Raw genomic sequence first — 27,546 nt, 5'->3', positions numbered from 1 at the left:
ATATTAGGTTAACATAAAACCACAACTCATGGCAGTGTACATTTTTTTAGTATCTGATGTCATCTTGCAAAAAGAGACTTTAGGAATCTTTGACTAATATCTGGTGTGGCAGAATTGAATATGTCAAATGGAAAAATGAGATTTTAAACATAATAAAGTCTAAATTACATATTTTAAGAAAATGCTTAAGGCAGCATGTTTTAGCATGAATTAGTAAAGCAAAATATTGATACTTTCAGAGTTGTCTTTAAGCATAAGCAAACTGAAAACTTTAGTCCTATAGTAACAATTTTTTCTATATGTGTTTATTTATTTATTGGCTAGGGCCAGCAGGAAATCGAGAGACAATGGGGAGACAGAGATAGATTAGATAGATAAGTAGAGAGAAAAACAGATAGAGAGAGAGAGACACCTGCAATATTGTTCTATGACTCATGAAGCTTCCCCCCCCCCCGCCCACATGTAGGGACCAGAGACTTGAACCTGGGTCCTTGAGCATTGTAACACATATGCTTTACCAGGTGTGCCACTGCCAAGCCCTTCTGGTAGTAACGTATACTTACTAAATATTATTTATATATTTAAAGAGATAATGTATCTCTCATATTATAAAGACCAATATCTGAACATTTTTCATAACTATATGTGACTAAAGTATTATAAGAGTTGAGTCTTCTATATGAATTAAATTTGAATTATAACTGATAATCCTTTATGCATATTTAAATTAATAAGCATTATAAAGCAGCTAACTTATTTACACAATTATTGATATGTTGGTGAGAGAAGACAGATTACCGCAGCTTTACATTCTATATGATATGAAAAATGCTAATGATTTTTCTACACATCTCTCCTATTCTTCTTGTCAACTATTGATGTATTTCCTGAGCAAAGACATTACAGTTTCACAGACCTGAATTATATCCAAGTTCCAAACTTTACTTTAGTTACTTTTACTTTAGTTGTATGACTATGAACAAATTGTTTTTACCCTTTATCCTCCCTCAGTCCACATTTAAGTATCACTGTAAGAATTCATGAGATAACACATATATACGTATAGTGGTATCATGACTCATGGTTACAAAGTGTTTGTGTTCAAACAGATGTCAACTAGCAAAGATCTAATTACAAAATAGCATCTACAGGTTGTATTCTTGGAAAACAGCTTTTGAAAGAATAAAGTGAGATATATAGGAAACAGATCACAATTATTACCATAACACATGGAATAAATGTTATGAATCTTTTCTTAGTTCTTTGGCACTCCCTTGAGCAAATAATGGCTCTGTGACTCAGTTTCTTAATATATGAGACACGAAAAACAATAGTACTTGTCTTCACATTATCAAGACTAAATTGATGCATTTAAATATGGCTTAGCTCTATTTATGCAATCATTTACTTTCATCCAAGGTGTCAAGAGTCATTTTTGTATTTTACTTTTTAAAGAAAAATTCTTCTCTTAAAATATATTATAAATTAAAAAGGGATAAGAAGAAGAAGAAGCTAGAAGTATAACAATACTAGATGGGGAACAAGTCACTTGGTTCTGATAACAACTGAAAGTTCTATCGTAAATGCTTTGGTTTAATGTTTTAAAACTCTATTTTAATATATTTAAGTTTTCCATTAATAATGTCTGCAGAGAATTTTTATGAAGATATACTTATTTATTTTGCCTATTATTTTAAAAATAAAAAGTACCAGGGCCAGGCAGTGGCTCACTCAGGTGAGTGAACATGTTACTATGAGCAAGGGCCCTGGTTCAAGCCCATCCCTTCTCCTACCCCTGTAGTCACCTGCAGAAAATAAGCTGCAGATGTCTCTTTATTTCTATCTTTGTATATCCCTTTACCCTCTCAATTTCTTGCTAACAAATAAAAAGGAAAAAATTAATAAAAACAGCACTATTATCAATCACTCTCAGACCTCACTATTCCCATTATATTCAGTGTTATTCTGAACTGGTATGATCCTGTTACTGTTACTTCTTGCTATTGTTTTTTTTTTTAAAGAAAGCACATGTTGGTACACTGTGCATATGTGTTTATGTGCATAAGAAAGACCTTTTCCAAGCAAAGAAACTTTCAGGGTATGACATGTAGTTCTTTATTAAAACACTATTCCTAGCCTCAAAAAGACTCAAGAATGTCCAGAGAGAGTATTTTAAATACGGATTGTCGTTGACAGGAAAATAGCTGAACTAGCAGAGTTTAGGTCTAGCAGCTTGATTTGCCCAATCTGTTCTCCAGCACTGCATGTGATGCAGGGGTGCTCTGTCCTCCCTCTCTTTCTCTTCCTGTGTTTTTTATTTTTATTTTTATTTTTATTGCCACCAGATCTATTGCTGGGCCTCAGTGCTTGCTCAAGGAATCCACAGCTCCTGGTACCCATCCTCCCCCCACCTCTCCACCTTTTATGACAAGAAAGAGAGAAACTAGAAGGGAGAAGGGGAAGTCAGTAAGTAAGAAAGACACCTGCAGACTTGCTTTAAAGTTTGTGAAGCTTCCTCCCTAAAGGTTGGGACCTGGAGCTTGAAGCCAAGTCCTTGCATGTGGTATTGAGTGCTCTACTGGGGGTTTCACCATTCATCCCCTGCCTCCCCATCTTCAATGTAATGATCTCTCATGGAATTTAAATAGTAATTTTAAAATAATGCAGGCTTTTGGCACCTTTTCTTACATTAGAGTGCCAGTTTTGTACTTTAAAGTCTATTCCTCTGAGATTATCAAAGCAGATCTATATTGATATTTTTGTTCAAATTCTTTGTGTCTTTCAAGTGTCTGGGAAACCACTATACTCATTCAAAAATCATGAAACAGTTAAATTTCTACTAATTACATTAAATATATTTAAATGACCCACAATCCAGTCATGTACCTATACATAGTTAAATGTATTAGTGACTTTGTCTATTACAGATTTGGTTAACAGTGATTACTAAAACATTTACTATATGTGAGGTATGATGTTAGGCTCTGGTAATTCAGAGAGAAACAAGTATAGGTTTGGCTCTCAAGGATCTTCCTATTCATATAGCTCTTACTATTGTTTTGTTAAGAATAATACAAAAGGGGGTGGAGTGGTGGTGCTATGGTGTGCTTCGTTAAAGCGCACCCAGTGCAAAACACAAGGAACCCACTCAAGAATCCCGGCTCCCCACCTGCAGGGCGGTCACTTCACAAGCAGTGAAGCAGGTCTACAGGGGTCTATGTTGCTCTCTCCCTCTCTACCTCCCCCTCCCCTCTCAATTTCTCTCTGTCCTATCCAATAAAATGGGGAAAAAAAATGGCCACCGAGAGCAGTGGATTCCTGGTGCTTGCACAGAGCCCCAGTGATAACCCTGGAGGCAGGAAAAAAAAACAACAGTACAAAGTAATGTAATAGCTGATCAGTTGATCAATATTCTTGTGATTTATTTTTGGAAATTACAAAGGTAAACAGAAAAGAATCACCAACAAACTTCATTTTGCCATCATGGTGTCCATTATGATTTCTTACCTTTCCCACTTAGCATTCCTTAGTCACCTATTATTGTGCTTCATCTCTATTATACCGCATGAACTGCTTAATTTAAAAAACAAACAAACAAACAAAAACCTTATCAGAGTAAGGACTACAAAAGCTGAATAAGGGCAAGAGACTAGCATACTTTAATGATGACTCTTTAGTCACTATCGGCCACCCTGTCATCTGGGGCCCTACTCAGAGAGTCCTGGGATTCCCACACAGACATGATGGGCCTAGACCTCAAATACATCACTCTCTCCATTGTCACTGGTCATCTCCATCAGAAACAACATAATGGACCCCTTTGTGGGCCCCCACAGGACCTTGCGCTCAATGTGGATCAACAATGGTAGAGAAAGTTCCATCCTCCGAAGGAAGGTTGGATAACATACTCTACCACCTGAGGAAGATGGGTCCTGAATTAGGTACAACTTGGAATGTTCCTCCTCATGACCACAGAATGTAAGCCCAGATCTACAGGGATGCAGAGGTTACATATGCTAAATATGGGCCCCAGATCAAACTGATGGAGTTTACAGTCAACAATATTTATACACCTATTCATACAGCTACTCTCTTCCCTGATCCAACTTTCTAGCCCTTTTTCCAGCCATGAATGACATCATCTCCCCAGATAATAACTTGGGTCCACCTGCATTTAGATATCAGTCTCAGGAAAAAAACTAGTACAGTCATGGGCCCTTTGGAATATAACAAAAATAGACCTACTAGCTATCTCCAAAACAGAGACCTCAAATCTTCATCTGCAATATTCCAGCCTTTAGGTTCTTGATTAGCCAACAATTTGTTCTGCTTTATATGTTAACTCTTTTTTTTCAGCTACCAGGTTCTAGATGCTACCATGATGCCAACTGGACTTCCCTGGGCAGAGGACCCCACCAATGTGTGCTGGAGCCCCACTTCCCCAGAGCCCTGCCCCACTAGAGAAAGAGAGAGACAAGCTGGGAGTATGGATTGACCTGCCAATGCCCATGTTTATCGGGGAAGCAATTACAATAACCAGGCCTTCCACCTTCTGCACCCCATAATGACCCTGGGTCCACACTCCCAGAAGGTTAAAGAATAGGAAAGCTATCATCAGGGGAGGGAATGGGATACAAAGTTCTAGTGGTGGGAATTGTGTGGAATTGTACCCCTCTTATCCTATGGTCTTGACAGTGTTTTCATTTTATAAATAAAAACTTAAAAAAAAAAAAGTTAGCTCGTAAGCTCAAGGACACACCCAAGGACCTGGGTTCGAGCCCCTACTCTCCACTGGCAACTAGGATACTTCACAAGTGGTGAAACAGGGCTGCAGGTGTCTATTTTTCTCTCTCCCTCTCTATCTCTACTCCCCTCCCAACTTCTTTCTGTCCTGGCAAATAAAATTGGGGGTGGGGTGGGCGAGGCCGCTATGAGTGGTGGATTCGTAATGCTGGCACAGAGCCCCAGAAATAGCCCTGGATAAAATAAATAAATAAATATTAAAATAGCTTTTATCATCTACTGGACTGAATTAACAACTAAATATTAACATAATCTCAGGGCTAAAGAGATGTCAGAATAGTTATGCAAATGTTATGCCTAAGGCTCTGAGGCCCCAGGTTCACTCAGTCTGTCTGTCTATCTATCTATCTATCTATCTATCTATCTATCTATCTATCTATCACCACCATCAACTCTCACTAAAATAAGTTTAAAAATAAAATATAAGGGGCTGGGTGCTAGAGCTGGTTGACAGCATGTTACAATGCGAAGGGTCCAGGTTGAGGACCCCAGAGTACCACCTGTAGGAGGAAAGCTTTGCAAGTAGTGAAGCAGTGCTGCAACTAACCCCCCCCTCTCTTCCCCCTCAATTTCTGGCTTTCTCTATCCAATAAATAAATAAAGATAAAAATAAAATATAAAAAATATTGGTAAGGGATTTCAAGGTCAGAAAAACATACTTCAAAATTGAAAAAATTTTAAAATAAAGGATCGAAATATTAGCACTAGTCTATGAGAAACTTTTGGCTACTTAAAAAAAACAATCTCAAGCTATTTTTTTCATGGACATAAAATCAACAAATATTAACTGAACTCTTAACATGTATTTGACTCTTAACATGCGGCCTTTAAAAAAGCTGTAAGATTTTTTTTTTTTCTTGTCATCATTGGGACTTCACTGCTCCAGGGAAATTTTTTTCACATAGAAAGAGAGAGATAAAGACACCACAGCAAGGAAGCTCTTTTCAGTATGGTAGGGACTGGGTTTAACCTGAGTTGTGTGCATGACACAATTAGCTCATTATCCAAGTGAATCACTTTGCTGGCCCTGTACGATAATTCTTATCCCTATTTGTGCCTCTACCATCACAGTTTAATTAATTTTGCTTGATTCTGTTTTCATTCCATTAGCCATGCCATTTGAAATAAATATGATATAGGTAGGGAAACCACATCATGTTTTTATTCTTTAATTCTTAGCCCTTAAACTTATTAGCTATACTTAGACCTTATCATCAGAGTGTTTTCCACCAAAACTATTTTTTTTACACTTTGTTTTTCTCTTCATCCAGTTCACATCAGACTTGTCAGTAACTCTGCTCACAACCTTCAGTTAGCAAGGTTTTGATATAAAACTTTTACATGATGCTCTTCACCTCAGTACTACACTCTAACTTGTCTGGATACTTTCTAAACTCTAATATAGATAACCAAATTCTAAATTAATTCTTTGCTTGAGGAAACAATTACAAAACAAAATAAAACTACCGAAACAAAACCAGTTGTTACTGGTTTGTGATTATGACCATTCTAAGAGAAACAGCAACACTTACTAGGAGTTAATAGCAGTCAGAAACCAAATACAAATAAAATCAGTATTTTTTTGTTCCGTCTCCGGCTGCTGCTTCTCCTTTTTTAAAAAATCATCCAAAACTTAACAACCAAGAACTACCCCCTGATGACTGTTCATAAAGCATGTTACCTCAGCCTTTTCCTTCATCAGTCAGCACCCTCCCCGTTAATGGCATTCTTCTTCTATCTGTCACTTCCTCTAAATAACTGACCACTGACTTTTGCCATGCTTTTATTATCACCTTAAATTACCTCTTAGCTAATAAATACATGTACAAGAAGCAAACAGAATATTAAGTGCTTGCTGCTGAGCAACTTGCTTTATGGTTTTTCGTGTCAGAAACTGGAATTAAAACTTTCATACACCATGTAGTTAAGCTCCGCCTTCTTAAGGAATATTTATTTGTTAGGATGTAGGGTGTAACAGTTTCTATGTAATTACATTTCTAGGTTTCTATGTAATTAAATTTCTAGTCTCTGATCCCTACTGCCACAAGCAGGTGTTAGTTTCTTATAAGCAGGTTAGTCTTATATGGACAACGTTGCCCTCTGGTGGCTCAGAAAATCCAAATTTACAAACAGTCCACATATTGGAAAAATCACTAGTAAATTTTTAGTGTGTAACAGAACTTAAGTATTGGAGGTATCGTTCAGTATATTAGTGAGTTAAGTTTTAATCTGTGGTCATTGTTTGTTTTAGTCATTATCAGGAGGGGGGGACATCTCACTACCAGGCTGCATGCCATGAAGCATTTGGTCTGGCCCTGCAGACCACAATAGCAGGGGAGGGGAGGGGAGGATGAGGTAGTCAAGTAGTTTCATCCTTCAGATTTTTGTGTTCAACAACTTTCACTATTATAGTTTATATCTGTTATCAAATGACTTGCATTTCTCTGAAAGACAACTGCCAGTTGGCTGCACTTTATGTACAATATAAAGATCTAAAACACATGAACTTATTAAAGAAAAAAAAATAGCCAGTCTGTTGCTGAAATTGTGTGAAAATTATGCTGGTTATCTAAGTCAGACTGCAGGGGGCTAGAGGGGTGGTGAGTAGCCTAACTGTGATGGTGGATTGCACTGTGGAACTATATCCATGTAATCTTACAAATTTGTAAACCATTATTAAATCACTAGTAAAAATAAATTAAAAAAAAGAAATTCAAAGGGTCTGGGTAGTAGCACATCTGGTTAAGTGCACATTGTATCATATGCAAAGACCCAGGCTCAAGGCACTGTTCCCCACCTGCAGCGGGTGAATGAAACAGCAACTTCACAAGCAGTGAAACAGGTCTGCAGGTGTCTCTTTCTTTCTCTCTCTTTCTACCCCCTTGTCCTCTCTCAATTTTTCACTACCAAATAAAAATAGAAAGAAGAAGAAGGAAAAAAAAAAAAGGTCACCAGGACCACTGGCACTGAGTCCCAAAGATAACCCTGGAAGCAAAAAAAAAAAAAAAAAAAGGAAGAAAAATTCAATAAATCTAAGAATTTTTCATAATACTTAATCTTAATTTTTAAGCTAATCACTGTGTATGTCCTTCAAATGATGTTATAAATACCTAAATGGCCCTTTTTAGGCAATTTACATTAGCAAATACATTAATAATGTGTCAATGAATTACTAAACTAGAAAAATAATAGAAATTATTTTACTATAAATATTAGTCTTATTCACTCATGAGTACAAAATATTGTAAGTAGCACATCATTGTATATTATATGAACACATAGATTTCACCGATTTTATGTTTTCAATCTTAACTTGGCTGTATCTGTTGTAAGGGGTAGAGAAAAAAGCAAGAAAACAAAGTCCATCATTAAATTGCACATCCAGTATTCAAACTGTAATGAGCAAGCTTTTATTTTTATCAATTTTTCAATTAATTTAAAGCAAGAAAGCTTTTCATATTCAAAATCTCACACAATAATACAAATACAATTTGGTCTACATTCATGTAATTAAATTAGTAATAATGATACAAATTCTGTTAAAGTATTTTTGGATAGTTACTTAACATATTTTGCTAATAACCACTGTCAAAATGTTACACTAAAAATGAAATAATTAACTAGCGTTTCTAGATGTACTTTTTGAATTGTTACCCTACTATGCCCCCTTGTGACTGGTTAAAAGACATAATCATTTTGTCTTCATAATAATTATGTTTAATTCTCAACCATTTCTAAAGCAATGATTTTTTTATATGAACAAATATTACTCACTGGAACTTTTGCAAAACCATTATTTACTGTGCTTATTTATGTGTTCAGCCTAAAAATAAATTCATCAGTCATAGGAATTATCAATAAATATGTATTTCCAGAGACAGATTCATATGAAAAATCTAAAATGATAGATTTTTCTTAGCTTCACTAAAAAAGGCAGGTGGAAGCACATATCTTTGTAAAGTATCTTAAATGTAAGTAATAAATATTCATTATTTATATAATGAGTTCATAATTTATATAATAAATATTACTCATTATTACTTCTATTTGGGTGACAATCTCTAATTCATTCTGATATTAAAATTTCTCTGAATTCTTGATATAATTTATGTGAAGTTTACATAATGTTGTAAATCAACGTTCACTCAAGAAATTTCTAAAAATTAGATTTGTTCTGCTTTCAGAAACTTGTTATTCTTAAGACAGCTCTGAAAGAAATATTTGTTGATTCTATTGAAGATGAGTAGAAATATATACTTATCAAAGTTATAAAAATGTCTTTAAAACTACCTTGATTTACTATACTGGATTCCACTTCCCCAGGGCTAAAAGAGAGTCTCCTACCATTAAGGGTTTGCAGTTACTATGTTTCTGGCTATGCTCTATATATACCATATGTTTGCCATAGCATTCATTTCACAGAACTCTTAATGAACTTAATAGGGGTTTATAAAATAAGGTGCAGAAAGCACAAAGCATTTGACAAAGAGAGACTAAATTAACCTCAAAAATACTTAAAATTTCAGTATTTTAAATCTCACAAACTTTTAAGAGCATAATAAAATATGATTTATCACAAAGAGATAAAATTATAATATCACTAACAGAAAATCAAAAAGGAAAGTTGGGCATTTGTTAATATAAAAATAAATCATCCATAACTGGGAAATCAACAGTATTTTCCTTATTTTTATTTTCACTGATATATACAATATACATTACATCTAATATATATGTACACTCCTTAAAATAATGTGAAATTTCATAAAAGATAAAAATATATGACTTTACAGAGAGGTAAAATGCTAATATTTCTTAAATTTGTATAGCAAATTTGTATGACAAAAATGTGTATCACCATAAATCAATAATAAATGGACAAAATTTTAATTAAAAAAATCTTCTGAATGCTTCTTTGTCTATCTGCCTATGGCAGAATAGAATTATAAGGTTAGATATATTCCTTACTCTTCTCATGAGTGATGATAATTTTATGGAAACATTTCACAGACAGTAATATCTTCATAAAGTAAACCAATGAGCCAGATAAACACAAAACAGCTTTAAAATAGCATTTCACTAATATTGCATGTGAGCTAATTACTGAATATTCAGAAAGTTATAATTAAATGTAATGTTCCATGCAACAAATATGTCAAAATTTCAACTTTCATTTTAAATCTTTTTTTTTAATTTATTCCCTTTTGTTGCCCTTGTTGTTTTATTTTTGTAGTTGTTGTTGATCTTGTTGTTGTTGGATAGGACAGAGAGAAATGGAGAGAGGAGGGGAAGACAAAGAAGGGGAGAGAAAGACAGACACCTGCAGTCCTGCTTCACCGCTTGTGAAGCGATTCCCCTGCAGGTGGTCAACTTTCATTTTAAAACTAGAATAACCTGCCAGTTTTCCCTGACACTTACACACTACTCTGCATATTAAGAAATTCTATCAAAATGATTAGAGGATCCAAAGAAAGACATGAATTTAAACAGCCTGGCAAGGCTAGTTAGTAATCATGCTGAATGAGCACATGGAACAGATGTATTTAGAATCAATATATACCAAAACAATCCCACTTAGGAACAAATTGCAGTATATTTCTCAGTGCATAATAGGTAGACAATCAATAATGAAGTAGATAAGAAGCAGGGGAAGTGTGAAAATACCAATTAAAAGGATAACAAATCATTCAATGTAGTAGCAGTTTTCTCTAAGTCTTTTTCTTTGTGATTCTGGAATTATTATCATTGCTAAGCTCTTTTATCTGTGCATTTCACTTGTGTTCTTATTACATACAATTTTAGAAAAGGACTTAAAAATTATCATCAATATATAACACAGTTATTATTCCAAAAGATTTGATTACCTACCCAAGTTTTTCCTTAATTTCTTTGACTTCATTTTCTGTGCTCTCTTCAGCATCTGCTGAGCAGTAGAAACATCCTTGAACCCCCTATTAGAGGATTAAATTTAATAAAGGCAAAATAAAATAATCATATAAACATACATGTCTGGACTACAATATAATGAAACAAATTTGGATTCCCATTGCGGAATCCACATTTAACAGATGTACAGTTTCTTAAAAACTAATAAACATATTCTTGAAATCTTGAAAAATATCTTTCTTAGACATCTAAATATAATTTTTTAAAACAATATTTTGTGTAAAGTAGGCCACATACCATTCTTCTGAAATTTTCCCTTCTTTTTCAGATATTAGCACATTCTTTCTACTGGTTTTTGATTCAGGTACCCAGGACAAAGTACTACTTTCTGATCTGGCAATAGGAAAAAACACACACTTAACCGACTCAACACTAGTATATCAGCAGTTTCTAAAACTACAAACTGTTTATGTTGTCCCAAAGTAGGAAATAAAATCAATGTAAGTTACAGAAAACTTATCTTGAAAAGTAATAAAAGTCTGCCATTAATTTAAAATGTTTACATTTCAATTACTTCAAGCATATTTCAATCCTTTCGTCAAGAGTAATTTAACCCTGGAATTTTTATTCTAACCCTTATCTCTACCTATATAGCAATATTTAAAAGCTCACATGCTTACAATTAATTACATTACTTTACTGACACTTAAATATTGTAGTTGTTTTAATGTCCCAGCCTCATAGATTTTTCTTATACTTAAAACTCCATAAAAATCATATTCCTGACACAAAATGTTTTTACATCTACCAAGCAAGGCAATTCACATATATTTTTATCACCTTATTATTTCTGGAAAAAAAGTATATGTAGTATTCTAGTTCGTGAGTTGATCCTCTAAATGTCTTAATTTAGCTTACCTGCTATATGTTTGTTCAGATGAAAATAAGTTTTCTTTCTCATTACATAGCCATGCTTGAGTTGGATGACTTGGTAAATTAAGTGAAGTATCGTCACATTTTAAGGTTCCAGGGAACTTATAAAGAAAATATATATACATATATGTATTAAAAAACAGACATTTTAGCACTTATACTGTATTACTTTCCATGCATATTACACCAGATAATCTCCTAAGGAAAAGTCACATAAGCTGGAAATCTGTAATAAAATAAAAATCAACGAATTACAGATACAAATGTCCTTTGTTGTAGTTTTGAGGAAAATGCTTTTTGCTATAGTTTGCATATATAAAATGATTGATTGCAAAGATCTTTTAAAAAAAATCCCAGAAAACAAAAACTTCAAAGATTATCAAATAAATAACAGATATTGCAGTCCATTGACCTTTGACTGAGAATCTTCAGCTGTTGCCCTCTTAATGCATGTTTTTGTATTTTTAAAAGTGCTGTCAACTAGTGATTTCAGTCCACTGCCAAATATGCAGCTGAAGTATATCATTTTTTTTTTTGCTACTGTGAAATAAAGTGTTGAAAGAAATCCAAAATAAAGAAAAAAAAATCAGGAGCAAATGAAAGAAAAGCTACATGAAAAATTACATCTGGGGATGAGGAGGAAGTCAGAGGCTTCTAAAAGTAATTGTGTTTTTCAAGTCAATAAATTGCATTATTAATCACTCCAGCATAGCATAACCCTAAGAAATGAGCAAAGATGGAGCACTCAGAGGTTTCCATGACATGTTACCTTTGGCCAGTGCAGCTGGTTTGGGAGAGGCAGTGTTTGTGAAGGGAAGCGGGTGGAATCTGAAGCTAGCCATTCTTTCTCCAAGGCAGCCTGCACAAATAACAACATTAAAATGTACATAATTTAGTTTGAATAACTTTTACAAAGAGTCTTTTTTAAAAATGTCTTAGATGCTACATAGGTTAAGGATATCAGAATTTTTATTCCTAGGAAAATTTGCCTCTCGTTATTGTGAGGTGCTATGCAGCTCTTTAGTAAACAGCTAGAAAAAAAAAAAAAGGTGGGTGGGTAATATTTTTCATCTTCATTTCAGGTAAATGAGAAGAACTAGGCCTCTTATCAGAAACTTGCAAGTCCAGAAGGCAGTGCTAAAAGGAAATTATAACCATCAATCTTGTACCTTGCAAAATTGTTTTTCAAAATTAAAGGACATTTAAAGATGAACAAATCTGAGAAACTTTATTACCAGTAAACCTGAAAGAAATGCTTAAGAGAAGCAGGTTGAAATGAAAGGAAACAAAACAGTATTTCAAAGCTGCATGAAAAAAATTAAGATCTTAATAAAGAAAAGTACATGGCAATTACATAAGGAGCAATATTTGTTATCTCAATTCTTTGTTTTCTATTGATTTTTAAAAGACTAATTCATTTAAAAATTAGTTTTAAAGCCCATTATTGTCACAACTGGCTTATAACTACACATTTTTTATATAGTTTAAGAGACTAATGGATTTTAAAGGATTATGAAGTTCTTAAATATTTAACCACTGTTTTATTATTATTATTTTTCCCAATCATTTTATAGGGATGAAAATTGTTTTCAGCACAATTGTGGGTACATGGGTACAGTTTCTCAACTCCCTGATAGGAGCCTGCGAAACAGTCCCATACCCAACTTAGGTCCCCTTTTATTTCTTTTAATATTTATTTATTCCCTTTTGTTGCCCTTGTTGTTTTATTGTTGTAGTCGTTGGATAGGACAGAGAGAAATGGAGAGAGGAAGGGAAGACAGAAAGGGGGAAAGACAGACACCTGCAGACCTGTTTCACCACCTGTGAAGCGACTCCCATGCAGGTGGGGAGCTGGGGGCTGCAACCAGGATCCTCGTGCCTGTCCTCGTGCCTGTGCTACCGCCCGAGTCCCTTTTTTTTTTTTTTTAACCATTTTATACCAGGACTCCAATGATGCCCATAGTCCTCTGATTTGGTGCAGTACATGACACAAAGTTCAAACTTCTCATTTTGTTCTTGCCCTTCTTTCCTTGTTTTTTAAGTTCTGTCCATAAGTGAGATCATCCAGTATTCATCATTCTCCTTTGACTTTCCTCACTGAACATGATTCCTTTAAGGTCCATCCAAGATGAGACAAAGGAAATGACTTTATCTTTTATAAAGCTGAGTAGTATTCCACTGTTTAAATGTACCACATTTTTTCCCCATGATAGGTGTCTGCAGAGCACTTTCACCCCCAATTAAGGTCTTTTCCACTATTGTAAACCATGACTCCAGTGCTGTTTCTACTGCTCCCAGCCCCATATATATATGATTTTCAAAATGAGAAGAAATCAAATATATATACATCCCAATTTTGAGACTAAAAATAAGGCTACCAGAAAGTAAGCTTCAAGTAATATTCACACTTATGTGTATATGACATCCAGTATAATTCTCTCATTTGACACACTGCATTAGAACTTTCCTTCAACTACAAGTCAAAATAAAATGACTTTATCTTGCTCAGTACTTTCCTCTTCTAAATTAACTCATTACCTCCAAAAAAAAAAAAAAATCCTTTCTAATAGTATGTAGGTGCAGACACATACAAGTAATGCCAGGACTCACAGATTGTGTGACTTCACAGCTTCCTGGATAATCCTTTCATTCTTTCTATTTCAAAGACAGAAACAGAGAGAGAAAGACACCATAGCAGCAAAGCTGTCCCCAGTGCCACATGACTCCTGGATACGTGGCAAGAAACATGTTCTACAAGGTAAGCTATCTCCTGGCCACTCTTAGACTTCTTTGTAGCTCTCATAGCACTGAAGAAACCTTAAGGTTTGGACATTTAACTATTAGGAATTTCCAATCTCAATTTTTTTTTTTTTTGCCAGCATTACAAATCCATATCTCCCAGCTGTCATTATTCCTCCTCCTCCTTCTTATTGGTTTTTTTTTTTTTATTAGATAGGTAAGAAAGAAATTGAGAGAGGATTGGGAGATAGAAGGAGATAAAGATAGGTACCTGCAGACTTGTGGCAGGTGAAAACAAAAGCTTGCATCAGGTCCTTGTGCATGGTAATATGTGGGTCACCACCTGCCCCCCCCAAATCTCACTTTACAAACCCTCTTTCTTGATAAAACACATAGCAGTTTATATACTTGGAGATTAATATACCCTATCCATGTGCTTTGCTTTTTTTTTTCTAATAAGGCTTTACTTATTTAATTTTCCATAATATATTGTAATATTTAATGCTATGAGAGGTTAATTTAATATAGGTATTTAATATAAACACCAGACTGAAGCTTAACGCATTTTGTCTTCTCAAAATTATCACTACAGATTTATTTAATTTGACTCTGGCCTGAGACAAATCTAAACTTAATAGCGGTGGGTTTTGTATTTATGATACATTAACTTTTTTTCATCTTCTCTGGGCTTAGGTTCATTAAGATAATTTTATTAGTTGTTCACATGGTGGTTTCTAACAGCATAAGGAAAAGTGAAGAAATCTGCTAAAGTAAGTCAGCAAATAAAATATTAACTGAAACTTTATAATTCAAAAAGTACAAAATAAAAAATTCAATGTAGGTCACTATACCACATCAGAATTAATCACTTATTATTAGGTTGTTGTAAAAGTCATGATTTTTCCCCTTTTTTCTTTTTTCCCCCCTCTTTTTTCCAGCAGAGCTATCACTGGTGCCAGCACTCTGAATCCAATGCTCCCTGGTGGCCCTTCCTTATTTTATCTGATAAGACAGAGAGAAATTGAGGTCAGAGGGGAAAAAGAGAGAGAGAGAGAGAGAGAGACACTAGCAGATTTGCTTCACTACTCAGGAAGCATCCTTCCCTCAGGTGGGGGGGGGGCAGAAACTCAAACCCAACTCTTTGCACATGGTAATGTGTGTACTCTACTGAGTGTGCCATCTCTTGGCCCCCTTTTCTATGTTTTTCTATGCAAAAATGCATCATGACTTTTCTGACAGCCCAATACTTTACATGTTTATTATAAGATATGTTATGACAAATCAATAAGATATCTGCCTGAGAATAAGACACAGGTTTATTAAAACTTATACAAAAAGAATTTTTTTTGCCTCCAGGGTTATTGCTGGGGCTCAGTGCCTGCACCATGAATCCACTGCTCCTGGAGGCCATTTTTTCTCCTTTTGTTGCCCTTGTTGTTGTAGCCTTGTTGTAGTTATTATTGTTATTATTGATGTCGTTCATTGTTGGATAGGACAGAGAAAATGGAGAGAGATGGGGAAGACAGAGAGGGAGAGAAAGACAGACACCTGCAGACCTGCTTCACCGCCTGTGAAGCGACTCCCCTGCAGGTGAGCAGCTGGGGGCTCGAATCAGGATCCTTACACTGGTCCTTGTGCTCCACACCACTGCCCGACCCCCTACAAAAAGAATTATTAGGTGGGGTAGATAGCATAATGGTCATGCAAAGACTCTCATCCCTGAGACTTCAAAGTCCCAGGTTCAATCCCCCACACCAGCATACGCCAGAGCTGAGCAGCCAGCGCTCTGGTTAAAAAAAAAAAAAAAAAAGGAATTATTTAAAAGGCAATGAAATCTGGACACCAGTAACAAAAATCCCTTAAACATTCTTGCTTCAAGTGTTCAGTATGAGTAGTATAGAATAGTTGTTTAACACTACAAGTATGTTTGTACAGCTAGCACTCTGAGAACACAGAAACAGTGCTTCCCACTTGGCAGCACACAATACTGTTCAGACTCAAGAGTACAATAACTCCACTGATGCTATTTGTTCTGGGTTCCCAGTGGAGGCAGGAGTTAAAGTTAGTTTGTGGATGGAGCAACTCAATGTGCTGTTATGGCTTCTACATCCGAAAATGTAATATTAAAAATTGATGTGTTACAGTTTAACTTTGCTGTTCCATACATGTCAGAGAAGACCATCTTGATAGAGGAAAAAAGTTCTACTGTGACAAATTCTCTTGTTTGTTGTCTTGTGTATGATAACCCGTGGATAAGGATTAAGTGTGAGCACCTCTGTCTTACGATGGCCAGAGCTTTCAATCTATAAGTGACATTCTGTTGACTGTCAAGTCAAAAATGGTATGTGAATCATACCCCAAGGTAAAGAAAAATACCTTAATTTTAACTGACCTAATCATGGTGTTATCGACTGTCTTAATAGAGCCTGGTTGATAAAAAAAAATTTTTTTAAAAGAACAAAATGAGGGGGCTTCCACTCCGAGTCTTGTCCATCTGTAGTTTCTTGGAACTATGTGAGAAAATGCTGTCCCAGTAGCTAGGGGGAAAATATAGCCTTTTCAGACTTCTACCAGCATCTCACCCCAGAAGTACTGGAGACAGTACAAGCCCCAGACTGATAATTTTTTTTTTAAACCAACTGGAGCCTTGGGCTTCAAATTAGAGGCAACTTTTTTAGTGTTGGACTTGGGTCCTTCTTGACACACAAGTACCTACTGTGAAGGTACTTGCTTTCTACTGAACCCTTGTAGTAATAACTAAATGAGTGACCTATGGAGGCCTGGTATTAGCTATTTAGCCTGAGATGTAGGTGGGACAACTCAGATTCACTAACTAAAGAATCATGAAGATCACCTCAATTCTCACTTGTCAAAAGGAGCGTGTTAGCTTCCACACCCCTGTAGCATCTTTAATTTCTACAAAAAGTAGGAGTTATACTTCTCTGGGAAATCACATCTCCATTTCACTTGCTAAATGAAGACTGATAATTTAGAGAGAGCTCAATTCATTTTAGTTCCCTAAGTTAGGTCAGGTACAGGGATGGTTTGTTTAACTCACTTCTGGGCAGCCTCACAGTTTGGTTTGCCATGTGAAACATTACAGCTTGGTAGCCAAAATACATCCCCTTTTGGACTGTCAGTTGAAATAAGTCATAGCTGCTTATAGAAATGTTTTGATTTCTCATATAGATGACCATGATAAGGGTACATTCCTTGGTGAGACAGTAAGAATCAAATCAGTAATTGTTTCTGATGAAATATTTCCTCACTTATGATGGACTTTGGGGGTGTAGAACAGGACCCAGAAAGAGAAGAGGAAAAAATAAAAGACATTTAGAAGTAGTAACAGGTGAAGGTATGATTTAGAAAGGAAGAGAAGGCAAGACCATAGAAAAAAAGGCAAATATATATACATCTATATAAAGACAAATAGTTATAGAAATAATAGTCAACTCATATCTGTGACTTTGGGAGAACTATTGTAGCTTCCAGAGCCCTAGGGAATGGGGACACAGAACTCTGGTGGTGGGAATGGTGCAGAATTGTACCCCTGTTATTTTGCCAGTCACTAATAAAATAATAACAATAACAATTATTATTATTAATAATAGTAATAATAAAAAGACATACTCTAACAACACAAGGTTCTGCCCTGACTATTCCTGGGCATGTTCTGTATTTCCTCTACCTAAGAAAGTCACAGGCCAATAGGACTGACACAACTTCACGGTACAGCCAGATCAAAGGGGGTGTCTAACATATGCAAACTTAATCCTGGCAAATTTTATAAAAATGTAGTTGTGTCTCCTTTTTCTGAACCCCTGTGGAAGGTATAGGTGTGAACAGAGTCTGAAAAGTAAAAAAGTGAAGTCATCACCACTAAAATGGGACACTGATTTTTCAAGTGTATGAAAAACCACAGTTTTTCAATAACCTTTGAAGGGAATGCCTGAGAGGCTTAGGGGAGGGTCATTAATGATCTTTTATCATTCAGCTCATTCTCTGAGTCTTTCTCTACAAGAATAATGCTCTTGCAGGGCTTTCCCAAACTCCTCAACTGCTGCCAAGACCTTACATTTTAATTTGCTGCAGCCTCTGCCATCCATTCACAGGAGGCATAATTTGATTGTGGTTTTCATTTGTTTGTTTGTTTGTTTGTTTTGGGGGTTGACTTTAATGAGAAACCTATTAAGACAGCAGCAGAAGATGACCCTAGACCCTGAACCTTTTATATAAAACATCTCTGGAAGTTCCCTTCACTCCCATTCTCAGTCACCCCTTGGGATGGACAAAAGTCATTTGGAAGATGTCCCAGTCATAAATTACCATCAAGAGCTTAAAGCAGATGCCATTGTGGCTCTGGGAAATGTTTAAGCAAGCTTCAACTCACAGACCCTGGTTGCTCTGGGTGGTACAAATGACTTGTGCTTCTCTATGAGAACAAGTAAGAAGTCTGTACAATAGCTAATAAATCCGGTTATGCTTGCCTTAAAGCTTTAGAGGGAAGATCAGTATAGATTTATCAGTAGAAAATAACCCAGGTGGGGAGTAGGGCAGTAGCGCAGTGGGGTTAAGCGCATGTGGCACAAAGCTCAAGGACTAGCATAAGGATCCACGTTCGAGGCCCCAGCTCCCCACCTGCAGGTGAGTCACTTCACAAGCGGTAAAGCAGGTCTGCAGGTGTCTTATCTCTCTCCCCCTCTCTGTCTTCCCCTCCTCTCTCCATTTCTCTCTGTCCTATCCAACACCAATGATAATAATAATAATAACTACAACAATAAAAAAACAAGGGCAACAAAAGGTAATAAATATTTAAGAAAAGAAGAAGAAAATCACCCAGGTGTTGATAATGACAGTTATTAAATGCATCATGAGAATAAATTAGTGGATTTTTCCTAATCTATCAAATTATTCAGAGTAATCACTGGAGTAGATATTTATAGGAAAAATTCGTCTTGTAGATCAAGAAGTAGGTATCGATTGGGAGACAAGTTTTCACAGGTCTCTAATATTTCTCCATGATATACAATAGCCTTTGTTGCAGATTATCTTGTCAAGATGCTAATATAGCTACCACACTTGGAAGACAGAAATAGATTTAGTGTTTCACCTCTGGGCAGAAAAGAAAATTTTTGTTTGCTATCTGGTACAATAAAGACAGTGACTTCCTTTGGAGCACAGGATAGGCTGGTATGATTAAAGCCCTTTATAAAATATAAGGTTATCTAGATTTGGGATTCTGATGAAATAACATTTCAGATTTTCCCCGTGGAACTTGGGAGTCAAAGTGGAACTGATTTGAACTTGAAGAGGCTCCTGTGATAAGCAGTAAATGCCTGATTCCTTCTGCCAGCATCCATGAAGATGTGGTAGTCTCACTTGTTAGATTGCAGGCAGGACAAAATAAGCACTTGAAAAAGTAAGCTCTGCTGAATAAAATGAAAACAAACCCTACTCTTTCTGTTTTTTAGAGTCTTCTCATTTAAATCATTTATTAAAAGCATTCACATTGCACATAAGTATCAAATTAATATATAAATTTCATAATCTATTGATCCATGCTTTCTTGATACAAGCTAGCTGATCTGGACAGTTTAATATCTGCAACAGTTGTAACTGACTGAAAATATCCAAGTGTAATCCTATTATCTCCTAAATTTACAACTAAGTTGTATTTGCTTATGAATCTTTTCTTTCACCAGACATATGTTGAAAGTACTCTGTACTTGATGACTGTAAAGGGGAGAAGTGTGAACATACTATTAACATCTTAAAAAGAGGTATGTAGACATTTTACTTAAATAAATGATAAAAGGGGAGTCTCAGCCAAGACTTGCACTTACATAGAAGAAATTAACTGAAAGACAGAAATAAAACAGGGATATAGCAGTAACTTGGTTTTTCTATCTTTGGTTAAATAAGATGATTTTAAAATAAAGTGGTAATGACCTAGGTTCAAGCTCCTGTCCCCACTTGCAGGGGGAAAGCTTCATGAGTGGTAAAGCAGTGCTGCATGTGTCTCACTGTCTCTCACACACTATTTCCCCCTCCTCTCTCAAATTCTCTCTGTCTCTATCCTGTAATAAATAAATAGAATTAAAATAAAAGATTATACCTTAGATAAGTCTTCCCTAATCATCTAATTTGATTGAAGGCTCTATCCTAAAACCTTTTTGTAGAATTCGTTTGTGAAGCCATCTGGTCCAGGACTTTTGTTGTTGGGGAGATTCTTAATAACGGTTTCAATTTCTTTGTCTGTGATTGGTGCATTTAGATTTTGTAGTTCTTCTTGGTTCAGTTTTGGAAGTGCATAGGTTTCTAGGAATTGTTCCATTTCTTCCAGATTCTCTAGCTTGATGGCATATAGTTCTTTATAGAAGTTTCGCAGGATTCTCTGGATTTCTGTGGTGTCAGTTGTGATATCTCCTGCATCGTTTACAATTCTATTAATTTGAGTCTTCTCTCTTTTTTGTTTGGTGAGTCTAGCTAGGGGTTTGTCAATTTTGTTTAAGCTTTCAAAGAACCAACATTTGGCTTCATTGATCTTTTGTATGGTTCTTTTATTTTCGATGTTGTTTATTTCTGCTCTAACTTTAGTGATTTCTGTCCTTCTGGTTGCTTTAGGGTTCCTTTGTTCCTCTTCCTCTAAGTCCTTGAGGTGTGCAGTAAGGTCATTCATTTGAGCTTCTTCTTGGTGTTTAATATGTGATTGTTTGGCTATAAGTTTCCCTCTCAGTACTGCTTTAGCTGTGTCCCAAATATTTTGATAGGTTGCGTCTTCATTTTCATTAGTTTCCAGGAACATTTGAATTTCCTGTTTGAGTGAGTCTCTGACCCAGTGGTTCTTAAGAAGCATGTTGTTTAGTTTCCAAATTCTGTGTCTTTTAATAATTTTCCGTTTGTTGTTAAATGTTAGTTTTACTCCACTGTGGTCTGAGAAGATACTTGGGATGATTTCAATGCTCTTGAATTTATTGATGCTGTCTTTGTGGCCTAACATGTGGTCTATCCTTGAGTATGTGTTATGTGGATTTGAAAAGAAGGTGTATTCCAGTTTTTTGGGGTGGAGGAGTCTGAAAATGTCCAAGAGGTCTAGTCTGTCGATCTCTTCATTCAATTCTCTTGTATCTTTATTGGTTCTCTGCTTTGTTGATCTGTCTGTGAGAGTGGGGTATTGAAGTCTCCCACTATTACTGTATTACTATTGATGTATTTTTGAAATTCTTTCAGTAGATGCTTAATGTATTTAGATGGTCCCTCGTTGGGTGCATAGATGTTAATAATTGTTAAGTCTTCTTGGCTGATTGATCCTCTAATCATTGTAATGTCCTTGCCTATCTTTTATTACTTTATTTAATTTAAAATCTATCGTGTCTGAGATGAGAATGGCTGTTCCTGCCCTTTTTTGTGGTCCGTTAGCCTGTATGATAGTTTTCCATCCTTTCATTTTAAGTCTGTGTTTATCTTGTTGTGACAGATGGGATTCTTGCAAGCAGCATATGGTTGGGTTATGTTTTCTGATCCATCTCCCCGCCCTGTGCCTTTTGATGGGTGAGTTTAAGCCATTGACATTTATTGATATTATAGATTTAATGTATTGTAGTGCCATTGTTCTAAAAAAGAATTTGTTTGCTCTGATATATTGCAAGTATTATAGTGATGTTCTTGTTTATAAGAGGTCTTTTAGTACCTCTTTCAGGGCCGGCTTGGTGATGGTTGCCTCCTTTAACTGTTGTTTATCTAAGAAGGTTTTGATCCCTCCATCTAGTTTGAATGAAAGTCTAGCAGAATATATTATCCTTGGTTGAAACCCTTTTTCATTCAGGGCTCGATAGATATCTTGCCACTCCCTTCTGGCTTTTAGAGTTTGAGTGGAGAAGTCTGCAGATAATCTTATGGGTTTTCCCTTGTATGTGATTTTTTGTTTCTCTCTTGCAGCCTTTAGCATCCTTTCTTTATCCTTACTTCTTCTCATTGTGACTATGATGTGTCTTGGTGTCTTCAGGTCTGGGTTGATTCTGTTTGGTACTCTCTGGGCCTCTTGAATCTTGATATCCTTTCTGTTATTCAGGTCTGGGAAGTTTTCTTCTATTATTTCCTCTAGAATGTTTGCTTCCCCTTCCTCTCTTTCTTCCTCTGGCAGGCCAATTATACGAATGTTACTTCTTTTGAGATCATCCCATATGTCTCTGTTGTTGTTTTCAGTGTCACTCAATCTCTTTTTAAGCTCTTTCACCTCTTTCTTTGTTTTCTCTAACTCATCCTCTGTCTGACTAATTCTGTTTTCTGCTTCTGTTAGTCTGCTTTCCCTTGCCTCAGCTTCTTTCTTCATTACAGCTATTTCAGCTTTCAGTTCTCTAATTGCCTCAAGATAATCAGTATTTTCCTTGGGGGTCTCAACTGTTGTTTCCCTAATATTGCCATTCCTTTCCTCCAATGTTGTTTTCATTTCTGTGATTAATAAGTTTATTATTGCTTGCATACTTTTCTTATCTATGGTTACTTCTGGCTGATTTGTAGTTTCTTCTGGGCTCTTGTCTTCATTCATTGGAGTAGCAGTTTTATTTGTTTTTGATCTACCCATTTTTTTTACTTATGTGTTTCTTTTTTTTTATGCTGTTGTTCCTCAGTTGTTGTGTCTTGAGTACAAGTGACACTGTACTAAATACCTTTATGACAATTGCACTCACCAACCTCCAGAATTACAGTAGCAACTGAAGTAAGTATTGAAGTAGTTTAATCGTTACCAGTTAGCCAAACAATTTCTCCAGTCCGTGAAAAAATAGTAACCAAATCCCAGTGAAGAAAGAGAAAAGAAAGAGAGGATAGCAAGAATAGACAGTTATGCAAATCTACTATCCACCGTATATTCTAGGGGTAACAAGGGGGGAAAGGGAACTAGAGCAGAGATACACACATAGAGAGTCCACTCTGAGTCAGATTTCTTCCCCAAAGAAATTCACAAATTGAGAAAGGCAAAGAAGAAGGAAGAAGTGTATGACAAGATTAAAAAAAAAGAGAGAGAGAGAGACAAGAGAGAGAAAAGGGAGAAGATAAGAAAAAAAGAGTTGTAATTAAAGAGCAGTGCAAGGAACTTCCCAAATGTGTATCAGTGAATTCAAAAAAGCACCCTGTTTGGTGGTGTGGGGTATCCTGCTAGGAGTTGGTCCCCAGGGACTGCTTATGGGGGGGGGGGAGAGGTATGCTTGAAAATTAAAAGGAAGAAAAAAGATTTTTTTCCCCTACTCTAATTATTAACCCAAATTAAGTTATAGTCACCTCCTTGTCACCGCTATGACCCCTTATTGGCTGGCCTGCTAAAGGCAGAAAATCCTACTGTTCCAGGAGATGTGTTCGGAGTTCAGCGGCTAGCAGCTTCTCAGTCCGCCATCTTCCGGGAAACCCCCCCCTCCAGACTTTTTTAAAGGATTTCTCGAAAATAAAAACTAGCTCCAAGTCCTTTGATCCAATGAGAGCTATACTTAAGAAGTCTTTGGATCCGCCCTCAGGGTCGCGGTGGTCCCTGGAGACTCCCAAGAGAAAGCCCCCCGAGCTACAGTGCTCCCTCCGGGTCCTCTGCCGGCCGCCCAGCAGTGCTCTGCAACCGGCGGAGGAGCCGCCTTCCCGGGCGGAGGACAATGCCCGGCGCACCCGCCTTGCCCGCCGCTGCCTGGGAAGTCAGGAGCAGCCGGCCCGCTAGTCCGTGCCACCTTTATTCTAATTCTTAACCCAAATTAAATTATTGTCACCTCTTTGGTGTCACCACTAGGACCCCTTATTGACTGGCCTGCTAAAGGCAGAAAATCCTACCGTTTCCAGAAGATGTGATCAGAGCACACGCTGCTAGCAGCTTCTCAGTCCGCTATCTTCCTGGAACCTCTAAACCTTTTTTATTTTTATAGAAAGTTTAGATATTTTATAAATGTATTCACTGCCTTTCAGCTAAAAGTAAATATATAAGTTTTCTAAAGTCTTATCTCTTCTGTTCATTGTGGTAAGAATTATACCAGGCACTTAAAATCATTTGAGATCACTTAGGGAGTTGCGCGGTAGGGCAGCAGGTTAAGCGCATGTGGCACGAAGCACAAGGACCAGCCTAAGGATCCCGGTTAGAGCCCCTGGATTCCCACCTTCAGAGGAGCTGCTTCACAAGTGGTGAAGCAGGTCTGCAGGTGTCTATCTTTCTCTCCCCCTCTCTGTCTTCCCCTCCGCTCTCCATTTCTCTCTGTCTTATCCAACAAAGACATCAATAACAACAATAATAACTACAACAATAAAACAACAAAGGCAACAAAAGGGAAACTAAATAAATAAATATTAAAAAACATTTTAAAAAACACTCATTTAGGAGTTGGGCTGTAGCGCAGCAGGTTAAACGCAGGTGGCACAAAGTGCAAGGACAGACGTAAGGATCCCGGTTTGAGCCGCCGGCTCCCCACATGCAGGGGAGTCCCTTCACAAGCGGTGAAGCAAGTCTGCAGGTGTCTATCTTTCTCTCCCCCGCTGTCTTCCCCTCCTCTCTCCATTTTTCCATGTCCTATCCAACAAAGACATCAACAACAACAATAACTACAACAGCAACAACAAAAAAAATCAAGGGCAACAAAAGGGAATAAATAAAGTATAAAAATAACTCATTTATAGACATTTCAATCAGGTTGTGACAATATAATGTCAATAAGAACTCAGATCCATCTGAAAATGTTTATGTGTGTTGGGAGAACGAAGTTGCTGAGGATGCACAAGAGCAATCAGAGCCCTCAGAGCATAAGCAGAGAAGATCCCAGACAGCTGACTCTCATGCTGACATGAACCCATATTACTCTCCACATTTCCCCTCAGGGAAATTCCCAATTTTATTAACAAGGATATCCGAGCAGAAATCCAAGGCCCACTTGAAGCTGTTTCACTGGGATGAACAGCTGGAGGTTGAAGCACAGGGATAGAAAATCCATTTGAATTGAAGGACCAAGATTCCAAAGAGGAGACAACTACAGAAATCTGATTCAAAGTGATGCATAAAATTTTGACATGTGTTTTGTCAACTCCAAGTAGCATATGTGCAAAAAAAAAAAAAAGCCTAGAATCAAAGTAAAATAGCAACTAGGGGGGTGTTAACAAATTTCTTTAGCCATTTGGTATTCTGGAAATCAGAGACCACGTATAGGTAACCTGGCAAATACTCCACTTTCATTTGACACACCATATTAGCTCACCCAAAGGAAAAATAAGAAACAGAACAGTACTAACAAAACTTGAAAATAAGCCTCAAAAAGATGTCTTCCTATATAATATATAGCCATGAGTAAAATGTAATTCAGGAGAGAGAAAATCTTCTAGAATTTATACTTCTCACAAACAGAATGCCTGGTACTTAAGGAGAATTAAATGCAAAGTATAGAATAGACTCAAAATTCAAGAGATGAGAAGTCAAATGAATTAGCCAACAAGTGATACAGATATTACAATTAATGAAAAAGCATTGAGACCTCTGTGAGGCGTGGTTTATGGAGTAGCCTGGACCTGACCATCGCTCTCCCTGAAAGAACTATTGAACACAACAAGAGATCGAACTGGACAAATAATCTACAGCTGAAAAATATACAGCCTCAGGTGGGTGCCCGTGCACACAGCTGGGAAGGAGTGGGTTGGAAGACACGATCAAATCCAGTGCTCCAGTGCTCCCCGTGGGTGGTGGCTCGGTGCCCACCCATGCCATCTTGGACAGTAATGCTGTTATCAGAGCCCCCAGAAGATAAGAAATAGGAGCTTGAAACTTCTTAATCTTTGACTCAGGTTTTTGGTTTTTTTTCCCCCAGTCTGAGTTTAAGACAGACACAAAAATCAGATAGCCCACAATACCCCTCCCCCAACCACCACCACCTATCATACAAACAAGAGAATCCCAGAGATCATGACAGCACCACCTGCTGGTCAACAATAACCAAGACCATACATGTGGCAACAAAGAGAAGCAAATCAGATGAAATCCAAGAAATTCCAGATGCAGAGAATCTATCAGAGACAGACTATAGAAAGCTTATGAGGACTCTACAAGAGCTTAAGCAAGAATTGAATGAGCATTTTACTTTGGAATTAAGACACACAAAAGAGGAACACAGAACAGAATCTGATAAGAAGTTACAAAGCTTTAAAGAAGAACTTCAAGCAGAGTTCACTAAGCAGTTAGGAATCATGAAAGAAAAATTTCAAACAGAACTGCAAGGACTGAGAGACACCTTTAGTGCAGTTCAAACTCAGGTAGAAGGCTTAGGAAATAAACTCAAACATGCAGAAGAGTTTCCAATCTAGAAAACACAATTAGCCCACTCTTTTGATTCAAAGATGAGGGAGAGTAAAGGTTTAGAAAGAATGAAGCTACTCTCTGTGAAATTGCAGACTCCATAAAAAGGTCAAATATACAAGTTATAGGGATACCTGAGGAGGTTGTCCAGGTCAAAGGTCCAGAAGTAATTTTCAGAGAAACTTTAGCTGAAAAATTCCCTCAGTTAGGCAATACTCAGAAAATACTTATTTTGGAGGCAGACCGATTACCCAGGTTCATAAATCTTGGCTAATCAAATATAACAACATACTAAGAGAATGAACCATCAAGATCAAGTGGGATTCATCCCTGGGAAACAGGGATGGTTCAACATCCTTAAGTCAATAAATATAATCCACTATGTCAGCAAAAAGAAAGATAAAAATCTCATGATTTCATCAACTGATGCAGAAAAAGCATTCGACAAGGTGCAACACCCATTTATGATAAAGGCCCTTGAGAAACTGAAAGTGGAAGGGAAATTCCTTAACATAATAAAGGCTATATATGATAAGCCCATGGCTATGACAGTCAATGGGGAAAAAGTGAAAGATTTTCCCCTAAAATCAGGAACTACACAAGGATACCCACTCTCACCATTTTTATTCAACATAGTTCTAGAAGTCCATGCCATCTCAATCAGACAAGAAAGAGGTATCAAAGGAATCCAAATTGGAAAGGATGAAGTTAAACTTTCATTATTCACAGATGATATGCTGGTATACCTAGAGGACCCCGGAAACTCTGCCAAGAAACTACTGTAAATCATCAATAAATTCAGTAAAGTAGCAGGCTACGACATCAATACCCATAAATCTGTGTCATTTCTTTATGCAAAAGATGGGTCAGAAGAAACAAAA

The 27,546-nt window shown here is 36.6% G+C and overlaps 1 protein-coding gene across 1 annotated transcript in view; it reads right to left on the bottom strand.

Moving 5' to 3' along the window:
- LRRIQ1 (leucine rich repeats and IQ motif containing 1) overlaps positions 1-27,546 on the bottom strand; it is a 221,589-nt gene that overhangs the window by 93,705 nt on the left and 100,338 nt on the right. The window contains exons 20-23 of the mRNA XM_060193536.1: positions 12,392-12,481; positions 11,608-11,723; positions 10,987-11,082; positions 10,672-10,754 (exon numbers count right to left, since the gene is read on the bottom strand). Of these exons, the coding sequence (XP_060049519.1) occupies positions 10,672-10,754; positions 10,987-11,082; positions 11,608-11,723; positions 12,392-12,481 (385 nt within the window). The remainder of the gene's footprint in view (positions 1-10,671; positions 10,755-10,986; positions 11,083-11,607; positions 11,724-12,391; positions 12,482-27,546) is intronic.

The sequence above is a fragment of the Erinaceus europaeus genome, chromosome 7, assembly GCF_950295315.1.
Source record: "Erinaceus europaeus chromosome 7, mEriEur2.1, whole genome shotgun sequence".
NCBI classification, from domain to species: Eukaryota; Metazoa; Chordata; class Mammalia; order Eulipotyphla; family Erinaceidae; genus Erinaceus; species Erinaceus europaeus.
Note: the sequence above shows the minus strand (reverse complement) of the source record. Positions and strands in the feature narration are given on the sequence as shown.